The sequence below is a fragment of the Columba livia genome, chromosome 1 (genome assembly GCF_036013475.1).
Source record: "Columba livia isolate bColLiv1 breed racing homer chromosome 1, bColLiv1.pat.W.v2, whole genome shotgun sequence".
NCBI classification, from domain to species: domain Eukaryota; kingdom Metazoa; phylum Chordata; class Aves; order Columbiformes; family Columbidae; genus Columba; species Columba livia.
In genome coordinates, this window is record NC_088602.1 from 137,868,611 (window position 1) to 137,886,881 (window position 18,271).

Genomic DNA, 18,271 nt, shown 5'->3' on the forward strand with positions numbered 1-18,271 from the left:
AGGTATCTTAAGATACGCTGTGACGTTCGTGCTTGGTTCAGCTGGACCCGAAAATCGCCTTAATTTTAAACCTACTTTATTTGCAATCAATTTGTTTCAAATACAAAAAGTTGTTTGTAAACTAAGGCAATTAAAAACGAAGTTCATACTTGGGTCTGGAAGAAGAAAAATTCCCGTGCGGGTAACAGCGTTAAACAACCATTTAAAGTAATTAAGGTGTTTTAAATGTCGGTTCGAGAGGACGGGTCCGCTTCCCTGGGTCCCGGTGAGCGGCGGCCGCTCCACCTGCTGCAACGTCTATTAAATTTCTTGTCGCCGGTTGAGCGTGGCTGGGAGGCGCTTAGTTTTGATCACCCACCTCCAAGAGGCGGAGCGCCCCGAGTTCAGCGTGCCCCTGTGAGGGGATACAGCTGAAAACCGGTTATCGCCTATTTCCATGCAGCGATTCCCCCTCAGGAGGGTGCCGGCCCCCTGCTCCTGGCTGCGCATGCGCGCCTTCCCGGAGGAAACATCCGGGAAGCGCAGCTTCGCCCCGCCCCTTCCCGCTCTCCTGGCCAATGGGGGCCGGGGCGGGCCTGCCTGTCATGGCCGCCTCCGTGCCGAGGCCTTGAGCAGGAGCGGCCCCCTGCCCGCGCAGCCCCGCTGCCGCCGCCATGGGCACCGTGCACGCCCGGGTAAGCGCCGCGCCGCGGGGCGGCGGGGAGGGGCCCGGGCGGAGGGTGGTTCGGCGGCTGCGGCCGGTGCTCGCCGCGGGACTGGCCCGGAGGTCGCTTCGGCGACCTTCGGGCCGGGCCTGGCCCGGCCTGGCCTAGGGCGGGAGCGGAGACGGGCCGCGTTCCTCCGCCGGTTACAGTGTGGCTCCCCGGGACCTGGACTGGGCCGCCGTGCCCCGCTTTGCCTGAGGGGCTCCGCGCAGGCCCGGGCGGCGGCACCCGGCGGCTTCGTGCCCAGCGCCGCCGGGGGAAGCCTCGCCGGTAACCGACGTCCTGCCGGGGCGGGCGCGGGGGGAAGGGGCCCGGCCCGGCTGAACTGCCGCCGTCCCGGGGCTCGGAGGCGCCTTGTCTTTTCTTGCCGGGCCCTGCGTCCCTCCCTGGCGGCCAGTGGGGTTGACCTTGCCACGGTGGGCTGGCGAGGGCCGAGCTGCCTAAAGCACGGAACCACAAAATGTCAGGGATTGGAAGGGACCTCAAAAGATCACCTAGTCCAATCACCCTGCTGGAGCAGGAACACGAGGTTACACAGGAAGGCGTCCAGACAGGTTTTGAACGTCTTCAGAGAAGGAGACTTCACGGTCTCCCTGGGCAGCCTGTTCCAGTGCTCTGACACCCTCCAAGTAGAGAAGTTTCTCCTCATATTTAAGTGAAACCTCCAGTGTTCCTGTTTGTATCCGTTGCCCCTTGTCTTACCATTGGTTGTCACCGAGAAGAGCCTGGCTCCATCCTAGTGACACTCACCCTTTACATATTTATAAACATTAATGAGGTCACCCCTCAGTCTCCTCTTCTCCAAGCTAAAGAGACCCAGCTCCCTCAGCCTTTCCTCATACGGGAGATGCTCCACTCCCTTAATCATCTTTGTTGCCCTGTGCTGGACTCTCTCAAGCAGTTCCCTGTCCTTCTTGAACTGAGGAGAAGACAGGAAAAAAACCAAATCAACTATCCAAAAAATAAACAAATAACCCCCTAACAAAGTAACAAAAAAACCCCACCAACCAATAAAACAACAACCAAAAAAACCACCAAACCAACAAAACCAAAGCAACAGCAAAACCACAAATCCAAAGCACGAGGTAAAGTGAACCTGCCCCCCAAGTGCAGCCCTCAGGCAGCAAAAAGTGGAGGTTGTAGGTTTGCGCTTCCCAGAAAACAGACGCGTTGCTTAAAGAGAACGGCTGTGTCTCACGTTCCTGAAGCACTTTGCGAACCTCACGAACAGAAGCGTAAATCTCCAAACCTGTTGCGTAAAGAGGAAGGTAAAGTTTTAAGTGTTTGTTGCAGTAGGACAAGAAGTAGCGATCGTAATGGCAACAGAAAGAGTAAGTCTTAAACATCAGAAAATAATTTCAAAGAATAAGGATAAGCAGCTCTGAAATGCTTTAGGAAGGCATTGAATTCTCCATGCTTCCAGGCTTCTTTAGGGAAGCACCTCTCAGGATAATTTTAGATAAGCAGTCCACTCATGAGCATTCTGTGGAAAGGTGGAAGAGCTCTGTGTGACAGGTTATGAGAAAGTCAAGCTATAAGAATATCAGTGAAATGTAGAGAAGGTTAATGGTACCGTTGACTGTAAAGCAAACGAATCACAAAACAAATCTTAAGTCCATTTGGTAAAAACTTTGTAAATTTGGCTTAAACTACCTTCCCCTTAAAACAACCGTGGCGAGCCTGCATAGGGCTGTTTAAAACTGTGATGTAGACAATTCAGGTCTGGTTAATGAGTGACTGACCTCTTCGGGGGCTAAAAATGGTCTGGATGATTCCTCAGGATGCCAGGCAGATTTCCTCTTTTCTGTGGGCCCGTTGAAAACCAGCAGGCTTGTACATAGTGTTTAATTAAACTCAGGAATATATTTCTGCAGGGGGCAGTTAAGGCTCCAGAGTATCTAATTACCATGACTAATTTAATTTCTGAGTCAATTTTGTTTTCTTCTATTCTTGGGTTTATATCCTTCTGCAGTATAAAGTGATATACAATGTTATGTGGGTGCAGAGTGTTTTGTGTCTGCCTGAAAATTATCAGGAGCAAGAGAGGATTCTGACTTCATTGAACTTGATTCTGATACGTAACAGCAATTTACTATTCCAGCAAAACAGCCAGCCTTAAATAATGCAGCCAGTAGTGTATTAGTGGCTTAAGACTAAAAGTAGATTTACTGAATTATCCAATCCTGACCTCTGCTTTTGCAGGCAACCCTCTATTCGCTCCTTGAATCCATTATCTTCTGATAAGTCTTATTTTAGAACTCTTTCAGGTATAGTAAATAAAGCCATGCTGTGCTGGAAACAGTTTTGATTAAAATGTTCTCCTCTAATGGGTGGGGCCTGAGGTTCTTGAGCATTACCTAGAAGGATACTTTTAAAAGAAATACTAATATATATAAGCATATAAATATATGCAAAGCAAAGTAACATGCTGAAAACACAATTTTTTTCATTGTTCAGCATTCACACGCCTCTCCCTCCCCCCCCCAAAAAAAATAGTGACACCCTGATTTTTTTTTAAGAAGGTAGAATTTATCTTTAACACAGGAAGCATGCCTTAAAAATAAGGTTATTTTTGGAAGAGTGCAGAGTGTTTTTGAGAAATCATTCAACATGGAAGCTCTTCAGGTTCATTAAAAATTTCAGCAACTGGGTAGGTAATAAGTGTGCTGGTAATTCCCCTCATTTTAGTTCTTCTCTTCCGGTTTTTCCTCCTTATGATCTGATAAGCACAGTGTCAAGAACCATAGTTTTTTTCCTTTGCAAAAGGCATAAATCACAAATCTGCGTACCATTTTAAATGCTGTTTTCTTTTATGCTTTCAGAGTTTGGAGCCTCTTCCAATGGGTGGGCCAGATTTTGGTGCCCTAGGAGAGGAAGCTGAGCTGGTTGAAGTTGAACCTGAGGCCAAGCAGGAAATTCTCGAAAATAAAGATGTAAGTACCTGAACAATGGTACTGATTTTTTTCATTCATTCAGTGCCAAGAGAAACATCTTGGCACTCTTACTTGCTTGTTTTTCCTAAGGGAACTTTCTAAACTGTGGCTTGAGATGTGAAATAATTAATTTTAGTACAGTGAATTTAATCTGATATTGTCTAGTTCCAGTTCTTTCTTTTTCCCTACGACAGGAGCTGTTATTAAAATTCAGCTTTGAGTTAACAGACCAGTTTCCAGATGCTACTTTCCCCTCTCTCTCATAAGAGATTACTGCTTCTGCAGCACTGCTTAGGAGCAAACCAAGCAACTGTCCTTAATCTGCCTGAGAACAGTATTGGACAGGTTAGGGTAAACTGCCACCACGTGGATTATGTCACTAAGGGAAATATTAACTTCAGCAGAGGATGATAACTTTTAAAAAATATATATTTCACATGCAAGACCCTGTCTGTCTTGGCCCATAATATGTTAAGGCATGGCAGAGGGATGAGATATCATGCGTTATCTTTGTTTTTATTAGTTTTCCTTTCCCTTATGCTATTGAGAGTCATCCTAACTAGAAGCTTGGTAACAACATTTGTGTTTTTTTGAGTTCATTATGTATATATTGTGATACGGTTTTTTGAAGCAATTTGCAGTAATGCTTGGTTGCTCTTACTCTGCTGTTTTATTATATGCGAATACCTGAAGATATATATTTTTTTACACTTACCCCTAAAATTATAATGCACTGAAAAGGTTGGAAAAGTAAGGGAAATGCAATCAGTGTAGTCCATTTGTACCAGCTAACTTAGAGCGTGTTGTGGTTTTTAAGGTAAAATTATCTCAGATAATTATATAACAAGAGGAATGATTTTAAGAAAATATAAAACCTCATAATTGTAGTGACCTTAATATGCATTTTAAACTACAATGCTCCAGTGGTAGTAATAATTATAATAGTTAAATATTTATGGCCTTTAGGTTTGGTTTTAACACTTTGCTTATGTGTAGCTGTTACAAGAAATAGCTAACTGTGACTAACTCCATGTTTTGTCTTACATGTAATATCTTGTTGTGATTTCTGCATTGACTCAATTGTCAATACAACACAACTAAAATCCCAGCAGCTACAATCCATTATTGCTGCTTCTGCTACGATCAATATAAGCTTTCATATCAAGAGTTGTTTTTCTTTAATTTTCATGGTAAGGGAACAACTTTCCGGAATTGTAGATAACACTGATTTCTGCTAATGTTGGTTAGCAGTAATTAGCCTAGGAATCTTCACTTTTTCACTTGGACAACAATATTTTTTTCTGCATAGGTGATTGTGACGGTCATTATTAGAGGCAAATTCAGTATTTATGTCTGTTTTGTTTAGGTGGTGGTTCAGCATGTGCATTTTGATGGACTGGGAAGGACCAAAGATGACATTATCATGTATGAAGTTGCTGATGTTTTCAAGGCTAAAAATCTTATTGATGTAAGTACTGCAGCGAATATCAGACCTACTGTTTAAAAATTCAGGTTACAACTTTCTCTCTTTTTCCTGCTTTGGGCTGCTCCCTTCAGACATGCAGCAACTTCATCAAGTTTTGTGACAATTCTGGTCTTCTGCTATAGGAGCCAAACCTAAATATGTAATACGGGCAGATACTGTATGGATCAAAGTGTGAGTTAGGCTGTATGTCCTTGCACTTTTAGGTGGTGATTCCTTCTTGATTCAGAGTGGGCCTGACAGACTAGTAAATCAGTCTAAACAGGTTAGGGTGTTTGGGTTTTTTGCCAAAAGCATGGGCTCTCTAAATAGGTGTGTAAGTTTTAAAGACTGAAACCTGTTTGAATAGTAGGTTTAAGTATTATAACAATTAGCGTGCAAACTAACAAAAGGCAGGAATTGAGACGAATGCTCTGGATTTGATTTAATCTTTTTCTTTACAGATTCAGGTGTAAAATTGGTTGTGTTTTGAAGGCCCATATATGTGTCTTTGCACAAAAAATCTGTGAACGTTGTATGACTTAGCTGCATTTCTACTGTTTGATCCTCGTTATTTTTTGGTAACCTGAAAGACTGAGCTAATTATCTTGTCATGTAGGTGATGAGAAAATCGCATGAAGCTCGTGAAAAGTTGCTTCATCTAGGAATCTTTAGACAGGTAGAGGTTCTGATTGATACCTGTCAAGGTATGTATTGCCTCATTAATCCTTACCTTTTTTTCTCATACACAAATAGACATAACATGATGTATATTTCCCTATGTAATAGGTTGGACATTTTTGTGTATATAACTTGCTCTCTTATATACCTTTATATGTTTTAGATGCTTGTGTAGGTGTGGTATATATGTGAATATGTGTCTACATCCATTACCCTTATGAAGAAGATGCATTTGCATGTGTCCATATATCTGTGTATGTGAATATAAATATTACTTGTATACATGCAAAAATGAGTGAATTTCCAGCACTAAATTAATTGCAGTGCACATCCCTTAAACCAAAGGTTCAGGGAAACACTTGAGGAAAAGCTTGAAAACATGTCCTTTACTTTCATGTATTACACATCACATAACTGACAGTATATCAGCACATCCTTGGTGCCTCAGGAAATACTAGTTATTGTGTCAGTGCTTATGAGTAAAAATTGGCTTGTAGTGTATATGGGGCAGCTGAATGTGTGCAGGTTTCACAGTAAAGCTCAGCTGGCATTCCCAGGCTTGTGGTTGCTGTTCAAACCTGTTGCTGTTCTCTTCAGCGGAGGAAGGTTGTGTTATTGAGAAGGAAACGCAGTGCAGTCCCACAGGTTGCTGGTGCTGGGACGCTGGGCCCATTTGCTTTGAGCAGAACTGGGCACCCTTGGCTGCAGCTGTGGTTTGGAACAGCTGCTGTAGCCAGGGGGAGCGCTGTAGGAACTGAGCGTTTTTTGTTGTTCAGCACTTGCCCACAGTGTGCAGGAAGCTCTGCCCTAGGGACGGCATCCTTCTTGCCATGTGTGGACCACTTCAGTTTCTAATTATTCTAATGTAAGAATTTGCCTCCATCTTTATTTTTAGTGGGTAGGTAACAAACAAATGTTACTAGTTCATAATTAAACTAATGTGTTATTGATTAGAGCTAGTCATGCTTTGATTGAACAAAATTCTGCATGCATATCCAAACAACTTCTCTTTTTCAAGCCATTTTAGTTTGTAATGTAGACTTCAACTATATCATTTAATTAAACCAGTTTTCAAATAGTTCAAGTCATCTTCTGTCTGCATTCTTTTAAATAGCTCTGTAGGGATAACATATGTTTGTTTATGTAGGAGATGATGCCCTTCCAAATGGTTTAGATGTAATCTTTGAGGTAACAGAATTGAGAAGACTAACTGGAAGCTATAACACTATGGTTGGCAACAATGAAGGCAGTATGGTATGGATTATTTCAAATAATTATTAATATCTTTTGATATTCCTCTTACTTTCATGTTCCAAACCTAGCAAGGAATTTGGTGATTAAATAAGTGAGGACTTGATCCAAGGCAAAGTATTTTCTTGATCCAGCTTTACGAAGGCTTTGCCAGACCTTTGTCTCTAAAGAGTCTTTGTATTAGTCAAGCTTTCAGTCAGCAAAAGCCTATTTTGAGCTAGGGAAGAACGGTATCGTTTCCAACTAAGCATGTTAATTTTTTGATTCTTAAAAATTACTGAATTTTTTTGTGGTAATATTTAAGGCGCTTTATCTACTGGGGAGGTTAGTAAGTTTGGCATTTAGTTTCTCTGAGATCTAGTTAAAGTAATTTTCTTCTTGGCTGAAATGCTTTATGTTTGACTTAGAAATTGTTGTTGTTTTTTGCTGTTTTAATGCTGTAACAGTTATTCTGGGCTGCAAAATGCAAGGTTTTCCAGAACCGTATCACCTGCGGAACTTGTTTCAATTAAGGATGCATCACATTAAAATCTTGTGTGAAAAATATTTACCAGTTGGCACAAAAAGTAACAGCTGTGCTGTTCTGTTAACGTACTTTTAACAGAAGTGCTGGTGTATGTAGATGATGCTTTCAGGTGCTCTTTCCTGTGCCCATTCTGCCTTCTCATGGGCACAGTACAGCTCTGCGTGCTGCTGGTAGATAAGCCAGATCAAGGGACTCATCTTTTTCTTCTTAGGAGTATTTTTAACCTGGACAAGATACTGCATGACTCAGGTGATGGTGTTTTGCGAGTTGAGGGAAAACAGGAACTCAGTGAGAGCTGCTTATGTGGCCTTGCTGGTGACAGCAATGTCCAGAGTGTCGTGGCCTAAATAAAATCAGTGCAGAATCCTATTTATGTGTTCTACTGCATTTGGAAACAGTCTGAAAGTTAGTTGGATTTCTCTTTTTGTACTCAGCTTCTCCTTTGATTTGATTTTCATTTCTTACAGAGAAGTAAAACTTCTGAGTGATATGAAAGCATGACTTGTATACACTGGTCTAAGCAGCAGAGATCATGGTTCTTTAAGAGTTAAATAGATTTGACATTTATTCTAATCCCTCAAATTCATCTGAAGCCTATAGATGTAATATTTCATAATAATAGCCCTTTCTGGTTAGTTGGATAATTGCATATTAGCCGTCATCACAAAGTTCAGGTGACTGATTTGCTTCCAGTGCCTGTTAGCCAAAGGCAATTAGGTTTTGGTAGCATTTTAACATTCTTTTAAAATAGAACATACAACAGGAGAACAGTCCTGGTAGTGTCTGTGCTTGGAGAAAGTCTGCTTCTTCCTTGCTGCCAAAGGGACACAAGGAATTTGTCAGAACAGGCAAAAGTGTTTAACTGTCGTTTCTGGAGAATTGTAATGGTATGTTGTACTGCCATCAGGACTGATTGCAAAATTATCTTGTTTCTCAGAACAAAAATACAAAGGAGTAGCTCTGTATTGATAATTTTCCATTGCCTTATTGCTGTGGTTCCAATCAACCCTACCTGGCTGGAAAATCTGCATCTGCAGAGCAGTTGCTTATTATGCCAAAGACTTAGTTCTCTAAGACTGGCTGGGAGATTTTGCTTGAAATAATAGCAGTACTAATTATAGTAGGTTTAAGTCAGCAGCTACTGCACAGCACTAGAAACTGGGTGATTAACTGTAACTTGCACTATTGTGATGGCTTTTGCTGCCAGAGCAAAGAGAAGCTTAACTGACAAGAAAAACAGATTTAATTACAACCATTTTTGAATATCTTAATTTCTCATTCTCTGGGTAAGGTATGCTTGTCTTCAAAATATGATTAAGATGCAAGATAGCAAACTATATGAAATTGGTTTTTTATTATTTTCCATAGGTACTTGGGCTCAAGTTCCCAAATCTCTTTGGACGTGCAGAAAAGGTAACCTTCCAGTTCTCCTATGGAACAAAGGAAACTTCATATGGCCTGTCATTCTTCAAGCCACAGCCTGGAAACTTTGAAAGAAAGTATGGGATGCATTTTTGAGTACTTTTTTTTTTTTTTTTTAAATGAATGAAGGCATATAAAACAATTAGTAAGATCTTTCATTGAGTAATGATTACATTTATTCCTTTGAGGGTCTGTTAATAATGTAGCAGAGTTGGTTTCTCAAGTGTTTGTGACAATTTAAAATTCCACCTACTTAAATAGTTTCACTTTCAAACCGATCAGTAATGTTGTGTTTCAGTTTTTCAGCTAACCTCTATAAAGTAACTGGGCAGTTCCCTTGGAGCTCTATTCGTGAAACTGATAGAGGAATATCAACAGAACTCAATGTAAGTGTAGCACAAGTGTTTGTGGAACGTGTTCTTCATCTACATTTAATTCAAGTCACAGCTGGCTTTCACAAATATTTGTTTTACTTTTTTAATGATTGAAACACTTGTGCACAGGGCTAAGTTGTCATTATTTGAAAGAGGTCAACAATTTTTAAATGACTGAGGTAATAAATCTTAGTCTTTTTCTTATAATTCAATCTTATTTTGTCTATATAAAAATACCAATATGTTTTTCTCCAAATTGTTAATGTTTCAAGTATCATTTCCGAGAGACATCCTAGCTCACTGTATCAGCCCAATTCAAGATATTTTTTGTTTGGGATGGATTAAGTAGTGTGCACCTACTTGGCGAAACTGTTGACTGGAGCCGAATTAGCATTACTCTGAATTGAAAAAGGGTTTCTCTCTCATCCACAAGTTTGGAAAGAAAAGCGTAGACTCATGATTAAGTAAACTTTAGAGAAAAAGATTTTTCAGGGAAATGTTTACTTTAATTTGTATCAAAAATTGTTAATGTCATACCCAATTCTTTATTTATAGTTTCCAGTCTGGAAGACTAATCACACACTGAAGTGGGAAGGTGTGTGGAGAGAGCTTGGCTGCCTCGCTAGAACAGCGTCCTTTTCTGTTCGAGAAGAAAGTGGACATTCTCTTAAATCTTCTCTCTCTGTAAGGCTCCTTCCTGACGTTTTTTTAAAACATTATTTTGAGCAATCTAATACTTCTGAATGATAGCAAAGGAGCTTTTTGTCTTAGTAGGTAGTGTGTTTTATTTCAGACATCTTGTGCCATGTTTGGTCGTTCATGCAGAGTCATCCAGGATGTCTAAAGAAAAAACATATTTTCATGGCTGACTGTTGCATAGTCTGGTTTGTTCTTTTTTCTGGGTCTCCCTCCATGTCATGTGCCATCTCTTAGGAGAATTGTCTTGTTTGGTAGATGACAGGACAGGATCAGTGTATTTCCTCACCCTGCAGTTGCTGTGCCATTTCTAAATATTATTTCTTATAGCAGTCTTTGATCACTCGTCATCTTTAACTTGTAGCATACAAATTGTAGGAGATAAACTCCTTGCTGGTTACTGTCACAAAATTGGCTATTTACACTGGGTCGTTGTTGCTGCTATATTTCTGGTGCATACCATGGCCAAAAGATATAAATTTATGTGTTTCATGTGGCCTCTAAAACTAAACCTTCAAAACTAAGTTAGTCTTGTAGATATAATGTTCCCAAATCAACGAAGCTATGCTAGCCTTAGCTGGAACTGTGGTTGTTTTCCACAGTTTGCACCATTTTTGAAGGAAAAGAATAGTGTCACTCTGTGGTATTACACAGATACGGAACCTAAAAATAATTGTTTGATTCTTTTCAGCATGCCATGGTAATTGATTCCCGCAACTCCTCAATCTTGCCAAGACGAGGTGCTTTGCTGAAAATTAATCAGGTAGTATTAAATCACTTAAACTGTTGCTGAATTTTGTATCTTAAGTGTGTTTGAGTTAACTGTTAATTTATCTAATTTATGCTCATGTTAAAAATGTCTGCAGTTAGAAATTCACGGTAAATTGACTAGGATACAGTAATGACCAGTATTTACTTTTTATCTTTACAGTGTGTGCCTTTTAAATCTATGAAACCTTTTTTATGGTGGCAGATTTTCATTTATATACCATTGTTCAAACAGCATAGCCATTTTATCTTCCCATTAGCATTAAATTGTTTATTAGCTGAGATACATTATCCCTGACAGTATTTAAACTTTACAGTAGGTATTAGTCCTTGTTTTTTAACACTGTGACACAGAACTACCACACTGTGGTCCTGTTGCTGTTTTTTATAAGCCTTAAAAATGAAAGACTGGCATATGGCATTTTGGCACAGAAAATGGTTTTCGCTCTAGTTACTTTCAGAGCTTTTTAAAAAGCTGGCTTTTCTGCTGTATGGGTTAATGCTTCAAAAGCATTAAATTCTCCAGTGCTTCAGAAGCAGATTGCTTTGAAGTGCCATTGGAACTAGAAGTGCTGCTGTTCCTTAGCAGCAGTGAACTATTCTGTTTTTGAGTGAGAAAGGTGGATACAATTCAGGGTTTAGTTAGCATATCGTTTGTTAGATGCTGCCTCTAACACTGATTCAGTCACTTCACCTGTTATTTTCAACTAGAATTGGTGTAAAGCAATTGGCTGTTTGGTTCTTCAGCCCTGCTTTAGTACATGTGAAATCTTCTCAGGTCTAGGAAAATACAGTAAGAGTTTTGATTTCAGATGGTAAATTTTCCAGCTGTCATTTACAAAGTGGCTTTGAAAGTGATAGCTTGGTTTAATATTTGGAGGAGAAGAACGCAGCTTATTGTCGTGAGGGTCACGTGTGGTTTTTCATTGATCCCAAGTTCAGTTGTCTCTCCATATCAGTGCATTTTTATCTCTGGCGCAGAGAACACTGCTTTTGCTGATGCAGACATGATGACCTTTTAGAGAAAAGAAACATGTAATATCTGTTACAGCTTTCATAAACTTATGTCTTTGCAGGAGCTGGCTGGCTATACAGGTGGAGACGTGAGCTTTCTAAAAGAGGATTTTGAATTTCAGTTGAATAAGCAACTCATCTGGGATTCGGTAATTGTTTTAAAGATATTTTAGTACTTGATCTGAGTAATCAAATGAGGTTATTGAGTCTGTGTCTTATGATGGTTGTTCACTATGGATTAGAAAAAGGTCACGGAAGCGAAAGATGGCTGGTGTAAAGATCTTGAAAGTAAATACTCTAACCTGATGTTCCTGCATTGTACCATCAATTGAGAAGTGTGCATTTTGGAAGGAAGGGCTTGTTTGATGGTTAAACTATATGAACAGTTTTCCTTTCAAAACTGATGACAGGCCTGTCCTTTGTGATCTTTCTTAAGAGTGATTTTCCCAAAACTTATTACAGCCTTTGTTCTCTCACTTTCACCTGGTTCTGAACATTCTGCCTAATCTTGGCCCAGTTTTCTTTTATCATTGTAAATGATGAATATATGATTACTCATTTTGTTATCATAGCATATAATTATTTCTTTTGTGTAAAATTGTTGAGCAAGAACGGGAAGGCTGATTTCACTATAGCACTAAACTTCCACTGCAACATTTTGAACTTCTTCATATTTGTGCACAATGAAGAATTAAAGTTCCACTAAGAAAGACACATGGTAGTGTGACAAGTTTATGAGACCCCAGTATGGCCAACCTGTAGGCAGAGTACATGGTTTTATGGCATGATGTCCACATTCGTACTTTGATGTTTGGGGTGTGTGGTTTCAAAGCCAATTTCTATATCATTATCACTTGGTTTGGTTGGCAGAGCAGTTCTTATGTATCCCCACCATATTTCCTTCAGAGGAAATGACCCTGGATAACTCCATGTTTAATGTACTCCAGCTTCTTGCAAGAACATAGAGGTCTTAAGTTTCAGGCATTTTTAACAGCAACAGAGCTAGTATTAGGTGGAAATAGGTGTTTTTCTGCTTAGTGAAATAAGAATTTAACTATATACTAGAAATATTTCTGTCTGTATTTAGAAATAAAATCTTTTACCGCACAGAGATTGTGCAGTAATTTCTTGTATCATAGATTAATGAGGAATTAAACAGCAACTTTAATTGTGAAGAATTAAAAATCAGAGGTTACAATAATTTGTATACCAACATACTGAACCAAACCAAGAGTTGAGAAGATCTCTGCCCTTTGAAAGCTTTTTAAAAAGTATTGGAATAACGAAGAAATTTTGGGAGGCTGGAATTATGTTAGCATTATGCCAACAGAACGACTGAAAAGCTCCAAGCTACTTCTGTAGTGCAGATACTAATCAACTGATTCTGTAAGAATCTGTCAGTCTGCTGTTTTGTACTTTGATTCTTAGGTGACTTGGTACAATGAAGTTCTTGACTTAGACCAATGAGGCCAACACAGAAGGGCTTTTTAAGGCTACCTGCTATACCCTGTTCTTACTATACCGTTATATTTGCACCTTCTGTGTGGTGGAGGAAAAGGCATTGTCTGAGGAGTGCGCTTCTAGTCATCTCACATTGATTCACTGACCTTCAGCTGAGAAAGACAGCGTGAAGTAATTTAATGGCTTTGCAAAGAGGACTTTGCTCTTTCCTGTGACTGCTAGTATTCCTCCACTGGGAATTGAAGTGAGGCATATCTCATCGTGTGGTGCACATAATTTTACATGATACATTGTTTGTGAGTGTAGGTAGGCTTGTGTGCCACTAGTTTTTGCACACTGTGTGTTGTGTAACGAGATATTATGTGTGTGATGAGTTCACATCTGATCAAGGCAGGCGAGGCATCTGGGGACTCTCAGGGCAGAAGGCAGCAGGAATATGCTGTAAAATTAGAGAAAATACCCAACACCTGCAGCCTTGGTATTGACAATACATCTCACCATCTGGCAGTAGTACTTGGTACACAAGCAGCAGGCAAATCATTAAATGTATTTATTATAGTGGTTTGGCTCCCAAGAATTACTATATAGATAAGCAGTAATTATATAAGTGTATTTGATGTCAATATAGTGAGTTGCAGAATGTGGTTTCATTCAATTATAAGGCTGATTTACAGACAGGTAATAATTGTGCATTTTTGGTAGCTATTTTCTGGACTTAGCCTCCTATGGGTTTAAAATTGCCAGGAGTAATTTCTGTCAGCAGTGTTGTTTTATTTCAAAACATGAAAATTCATAAGAAAATAGGAGCTGGATGAGTGTTCCCTTTGGCTATTGTGAAAGTGGCACTTGCTTCAAATGTGCTGTATTGACTTTTTCAAGATGTAGCACTGCATGAAAGAAAGAGGGCAGCAATGATCAAGTTTCTTGAAAATACCATTACTGATGGTGTGATATCCAAGTATACACTGTGAGAACGTGTAACTTTCTGTCAAACCAAGGAGAGCTCTGCTTGTTACTGAGCAATGAATTTTTAGGGAAATTAAGTAATATATATTAATAAACACCTTCTTTTTCTCTCCAAAGGTTTTTTCAGCATCACTTTGGGGTGGAATGCTAGTACCTATTGGAGACAAGCCATCCAGTATAGCTGATAGGCAAGTCTTTTAAATGTTTCTTAATTTTTTTCAGCCAACCCACGTAATGTATAAAGAACATTCTGTAGTAGAAGAGAGAAGCAGTAGTAGCTCTGGTTCTGAGGAGAATCAAATGAGTTTCCAGTTAGGTTTAATTGAATGTTAGTACTCAAGCCTCCTGTTTTTGCTTTTCATATTAGAGTAGTATAAACTTTGAATGTGCTATATAGTAGCTCTGCCTGCCAATATTTATGGTTGCGAAATGGTATTTACTATCTGCAAAATTTTGTATCAGGCATAGGTAACACTGTAGGTATTTTTAGAAGTCATATTGTAACTATGTAGGATTTATAGGCAATTTTGCCCTTTAAGACGTGTGTTTAAAGATCACTAGCAGAAACCATTTAGGCTTAAATTTATTTACAATAAATACCAAGTGTCAACCACAGTATTTCTATCAAAATTATTACAACAGACAGAATCAGACAGTGTTCTGATTCTTCTTAACTGCTGGGAACCTTTGATTTTGATCTTTGTAAGTGACAGAAGACTGATTGGGGTGGTTTGTGGGTTTTTTTAATACTTCCATTTGTTTTGAATTTTTGCCAAACACAGTAGGATTTAGATATAATTTCTTGTATTTCTTTAGATATGCTGTGCTAAACCTGCTACAAAGTTACCTGTAACTCTGAAATGCAGTGTTAGAAGTATGGCTAAGTATTTTCAAATATATCCTTGAAGTGAAGCATTAAATTAAATTTGACTGTATTCGCTAGGTTTTACCTTGGTGGACCAACAAGCGTGCGTGGATTCAGTATGTACAGCATTGGACCCCAGAGTGAAGGTCTGAAACTTTTAAATCCTGCTCCTCTGACAATACTGTAAATGTTAGTGTGTAACAAAGAATCAGATTCCGTCGTTAAGCTTTGCGTAACTTAAAAATAATTGCACTCATTCTGCACTTTGAGAAGTGTTATGTCTTTGGTCTGTTACTGTATATTAGTTCACAATGGAATGAAGCCTGGCAGTTCATAGTTAAGCCATAAGCTACTTTGGTAAACCCAGTGTGTGTTCAGACTTGCATACTTCCAGCATGTCACTTGAATTAGTAAGCAACAACAGCCACATTAAATTTCTCTTTGGTACGGCACATGTTCAGGTAGCTGAGGGGAAGAGTAATCTGATCAATAAAGGCATTTGGAGAGCCAGAACCTTCCTCAGTTCTATTCCTTACTCTGCTGCTGACTTGCTGTTATCAGTGGATTCAGTATTCAGTATATTTTAAAGCTAATTTTTGAAACTAAGACAAGTATTTCAGAGGTGTTCACGGGTTAGTCTCTGCTGAACCACAAGTAGGTGCATACCTCAGGCTGTTTGGGTGAGGGAATGAAGAAAAAGGACAATTCACTTGGAAGGCTTAAAGAATTGTGTAGGTGCTGATATTTTACTCGATAGTGGTGAGGTTGGAGAGAGGTGGGAGCAAGTGGCAAGAGCTGTAAAAGAGGTAGCAGTGCAATATAAACCAATTTAAGGATGTGTTCTTGTTCATTTAATATATATACCACAGTAAATGCTTTTATTCCAACGTTTTCCCTAAATAGGTGATTACTTGGGAGGAGAAGCCTACTGGGCTGGAGGCTTGCATCTCTACACCCCTCTCCCTTTTCGGCCAGGCCGGGGAGGGTTTGGAGACCTTTTCCGAACACATTTCTTCCTTAATGCTGGAAACCTCTGCAATCTTGACTATGGTAAGACTCAATAGAATTGTATATAACAAAACCTGCTTCTCTCTATATATAAAGGCAAAAAGAAGAGAGCTGTTATGTGTCTGTTTACTCAGAAGCAGTTTGTTTACTGTGTATATCTTGTATAGCCTGTCAAAAAGCTGCTGCTATTAACTTGTGTATTTGACTGATAGCCAGTAATTTTTTTTAGCTCTCTACATAAATTCTAGCACTATTTGTAGGAAAGAAAACTAGGATAGTAACAGTAGTATCTGTGAATTTGTGATGTTTGCAGACCAGTAAGGTAATTGATTTACACCTGCTATACACCAATCTAAAGGGAGGCTGGAAGATGATGTTTTAGTGGGATTGTAGTGTATTCTGGGATGAACTAAATAAAAAGTTATCATGAGGGTGTGGTAACTGATGGTTTGGTTTTTGTTGTTGGTTTGGTTGGTTGATTTTTTTAGTTCCATCCCCAACTTTTTTTCAAGATTTTAGAGTATTACTGTACAATTTTTCATTATCATTTCAATTAATTTGGGGATGTAGTGATATTTGATGTCTGCCTCTCTTGATGGAAGAGAGATGGCATTCATATAGGAGGGGAACATTTTGTGCACAACTGAAAAGCAGACAAATCAACTTTAACAGAGGCCCAGTAAAGACTTTCAGTTAGGTCTTTAGTACTCGTTTCCAGGTTCATATAAGTAGGTACCCTGTGGAGGGAAATGAAGATCAACCAGCAATCCAACTAGAATTGTAGAAGTTTGTAGTCTGAGTACAAGGTACTTGATTGGCGTTTATGGGAGCTGTGGGTAGTAAATGTTCAATCTACAGTGGGTGCTCCAAGTAGTCTGTCTTCTAGCTCTGAAAATCCAGTTAGCCTTGACAACCTTTGACCACCTTGACTTTAATTCTTGTTCTTCTGCTCTTTTGCTTTCAGGTGAGGGTCCCAGAGCTCACCTGCAGAGGCTGGCAGAGTATATCCGATGGTCTTACGGTGCCGGAATAGTGCTCCGACTTGGAAACATTGCTAGATTAGAACTTAACTACTGTTTCCCAATGGGAGTGCAGTCTGGTGACAGGTTGGTTTTTTATACCAGTTTCTTCAGTGGGGACTGGTTTTATAGGTTAATATATTTCTATCTGCTTTTGGCAGAGAAAATTGCTGCCTTTTGATTTTGTTTATTCTATACCAGTTTAGCTTTTTTTCCAGCACTTGTTGCTCTTCTTTCAGCTTGCTATATTCATGTTGATTTCACACTATTTTGTGGTTTAAGACTTTGTATCTCAAATTTCAAAGTTCATTGAACTTGAGATCAGCTGTTGAAATGTATGAATAGCTGTGTAGCAGGTTTTATTTCTTTAGGGGAAGTGATCACTTAAACACCTCATGGGATTTTCTTAAGCCTTCCAAAACCAAATTGTTGGATAAATAATGAGTTTAATGCCTTTGCTTGAAAATGAAAACATGTTTAACTATAGACAAAGAGAAAAGGAGAACAAATTAATTTGTTAGCAACCAATTATCCTACATGAAGCAAATACTGTAGTACACAATAAAAAGCTTCAGGGGGCTTGTTCTTGCTGTTGAATACTGTGCAAGATACTCTGTATTTTATATAGGAGTTGGATTGTGTTTCTACTTGTCATTCATGTGAATGAATAATAGCAATTTGAAAATTATGGCCTTTATTTTGCAAATGTAAATGCTCCGTATGTATGACAGATGGGCAAAGCGTTTATTTTAAAAAGCCTTTGTCAGCTAAAATTTTAATTGTAACTTTCCAAAGATTGGAAACCTTGGGAATTTGGGAGTAGGGGAATTAATTCTAATTTCATCAGTACCTTATATATCACTTACATTGTTCACTATTTGTTTCTTTTCAGGATATGCGATGGTGTTCAGTTTGGAGCAGGAATCAGATTTCTATAATACAGAAACCTTTTACATCAGTATATGAAATTGTGCTCTGTAATTGAAATCAAGACTATAATATAGCTTGATACGGTTTAACTTTTTTCTTGAATACAGATACGCATCTGAGTGATTTACCTCTCAGACTCCACCAGAAACTACATTAAAAAATTATGCTCTAAAGGTTCATTGTACTTCTGA

The 18,271-nt window shown here is 39.2% G+C and overlaps 1 protein-coding gene across 1 annotated transcript; it reads left to right on the forward strand.

The window, feature by feature from the left end:
- The first annotated feature begins 518 nt into the window (after nucleotides 1-518).
- On the forward strand, nucleotides 519-18,253 carry SAMM50 (SAMM50 sorting and assembly machinery component). Its single transcript, XM_065032740.1, has 15 exons — nucleotides 519-674; nucleotides 3,527-3,637; nucleotides 5,004-5,105; nucleotides 5,719-5,806; nucleotides 6,928-7,034; nucleotides 8,926-9,056; nucleotides 9,278-9,365; nucleotides 9,909-10,037; nucleotides 10,741-10,812; nucleotides 11,894-11,980; nucleotides 14,376-14,446; nucleotides 15,202-15,269; nucleotides 16,027-16,173; nucleotides 17,096-17,237; nucleotides 18,043-18,253. The coding sequence occupies exons 1-15, from the start codon at nucleotides 654-656 to the stop codon at nucleotides 18,086-18,088; spliced, it is 1,410 nt and encodes a 469-aa protein (XP_064888812.1). The 5' UTR covers nucleotides 519-653; the 3' UTR covers nucleotides 18,089-18,253.
- Nucleotides 18,254-18,271: the final 18 nt, after the last annotated feature.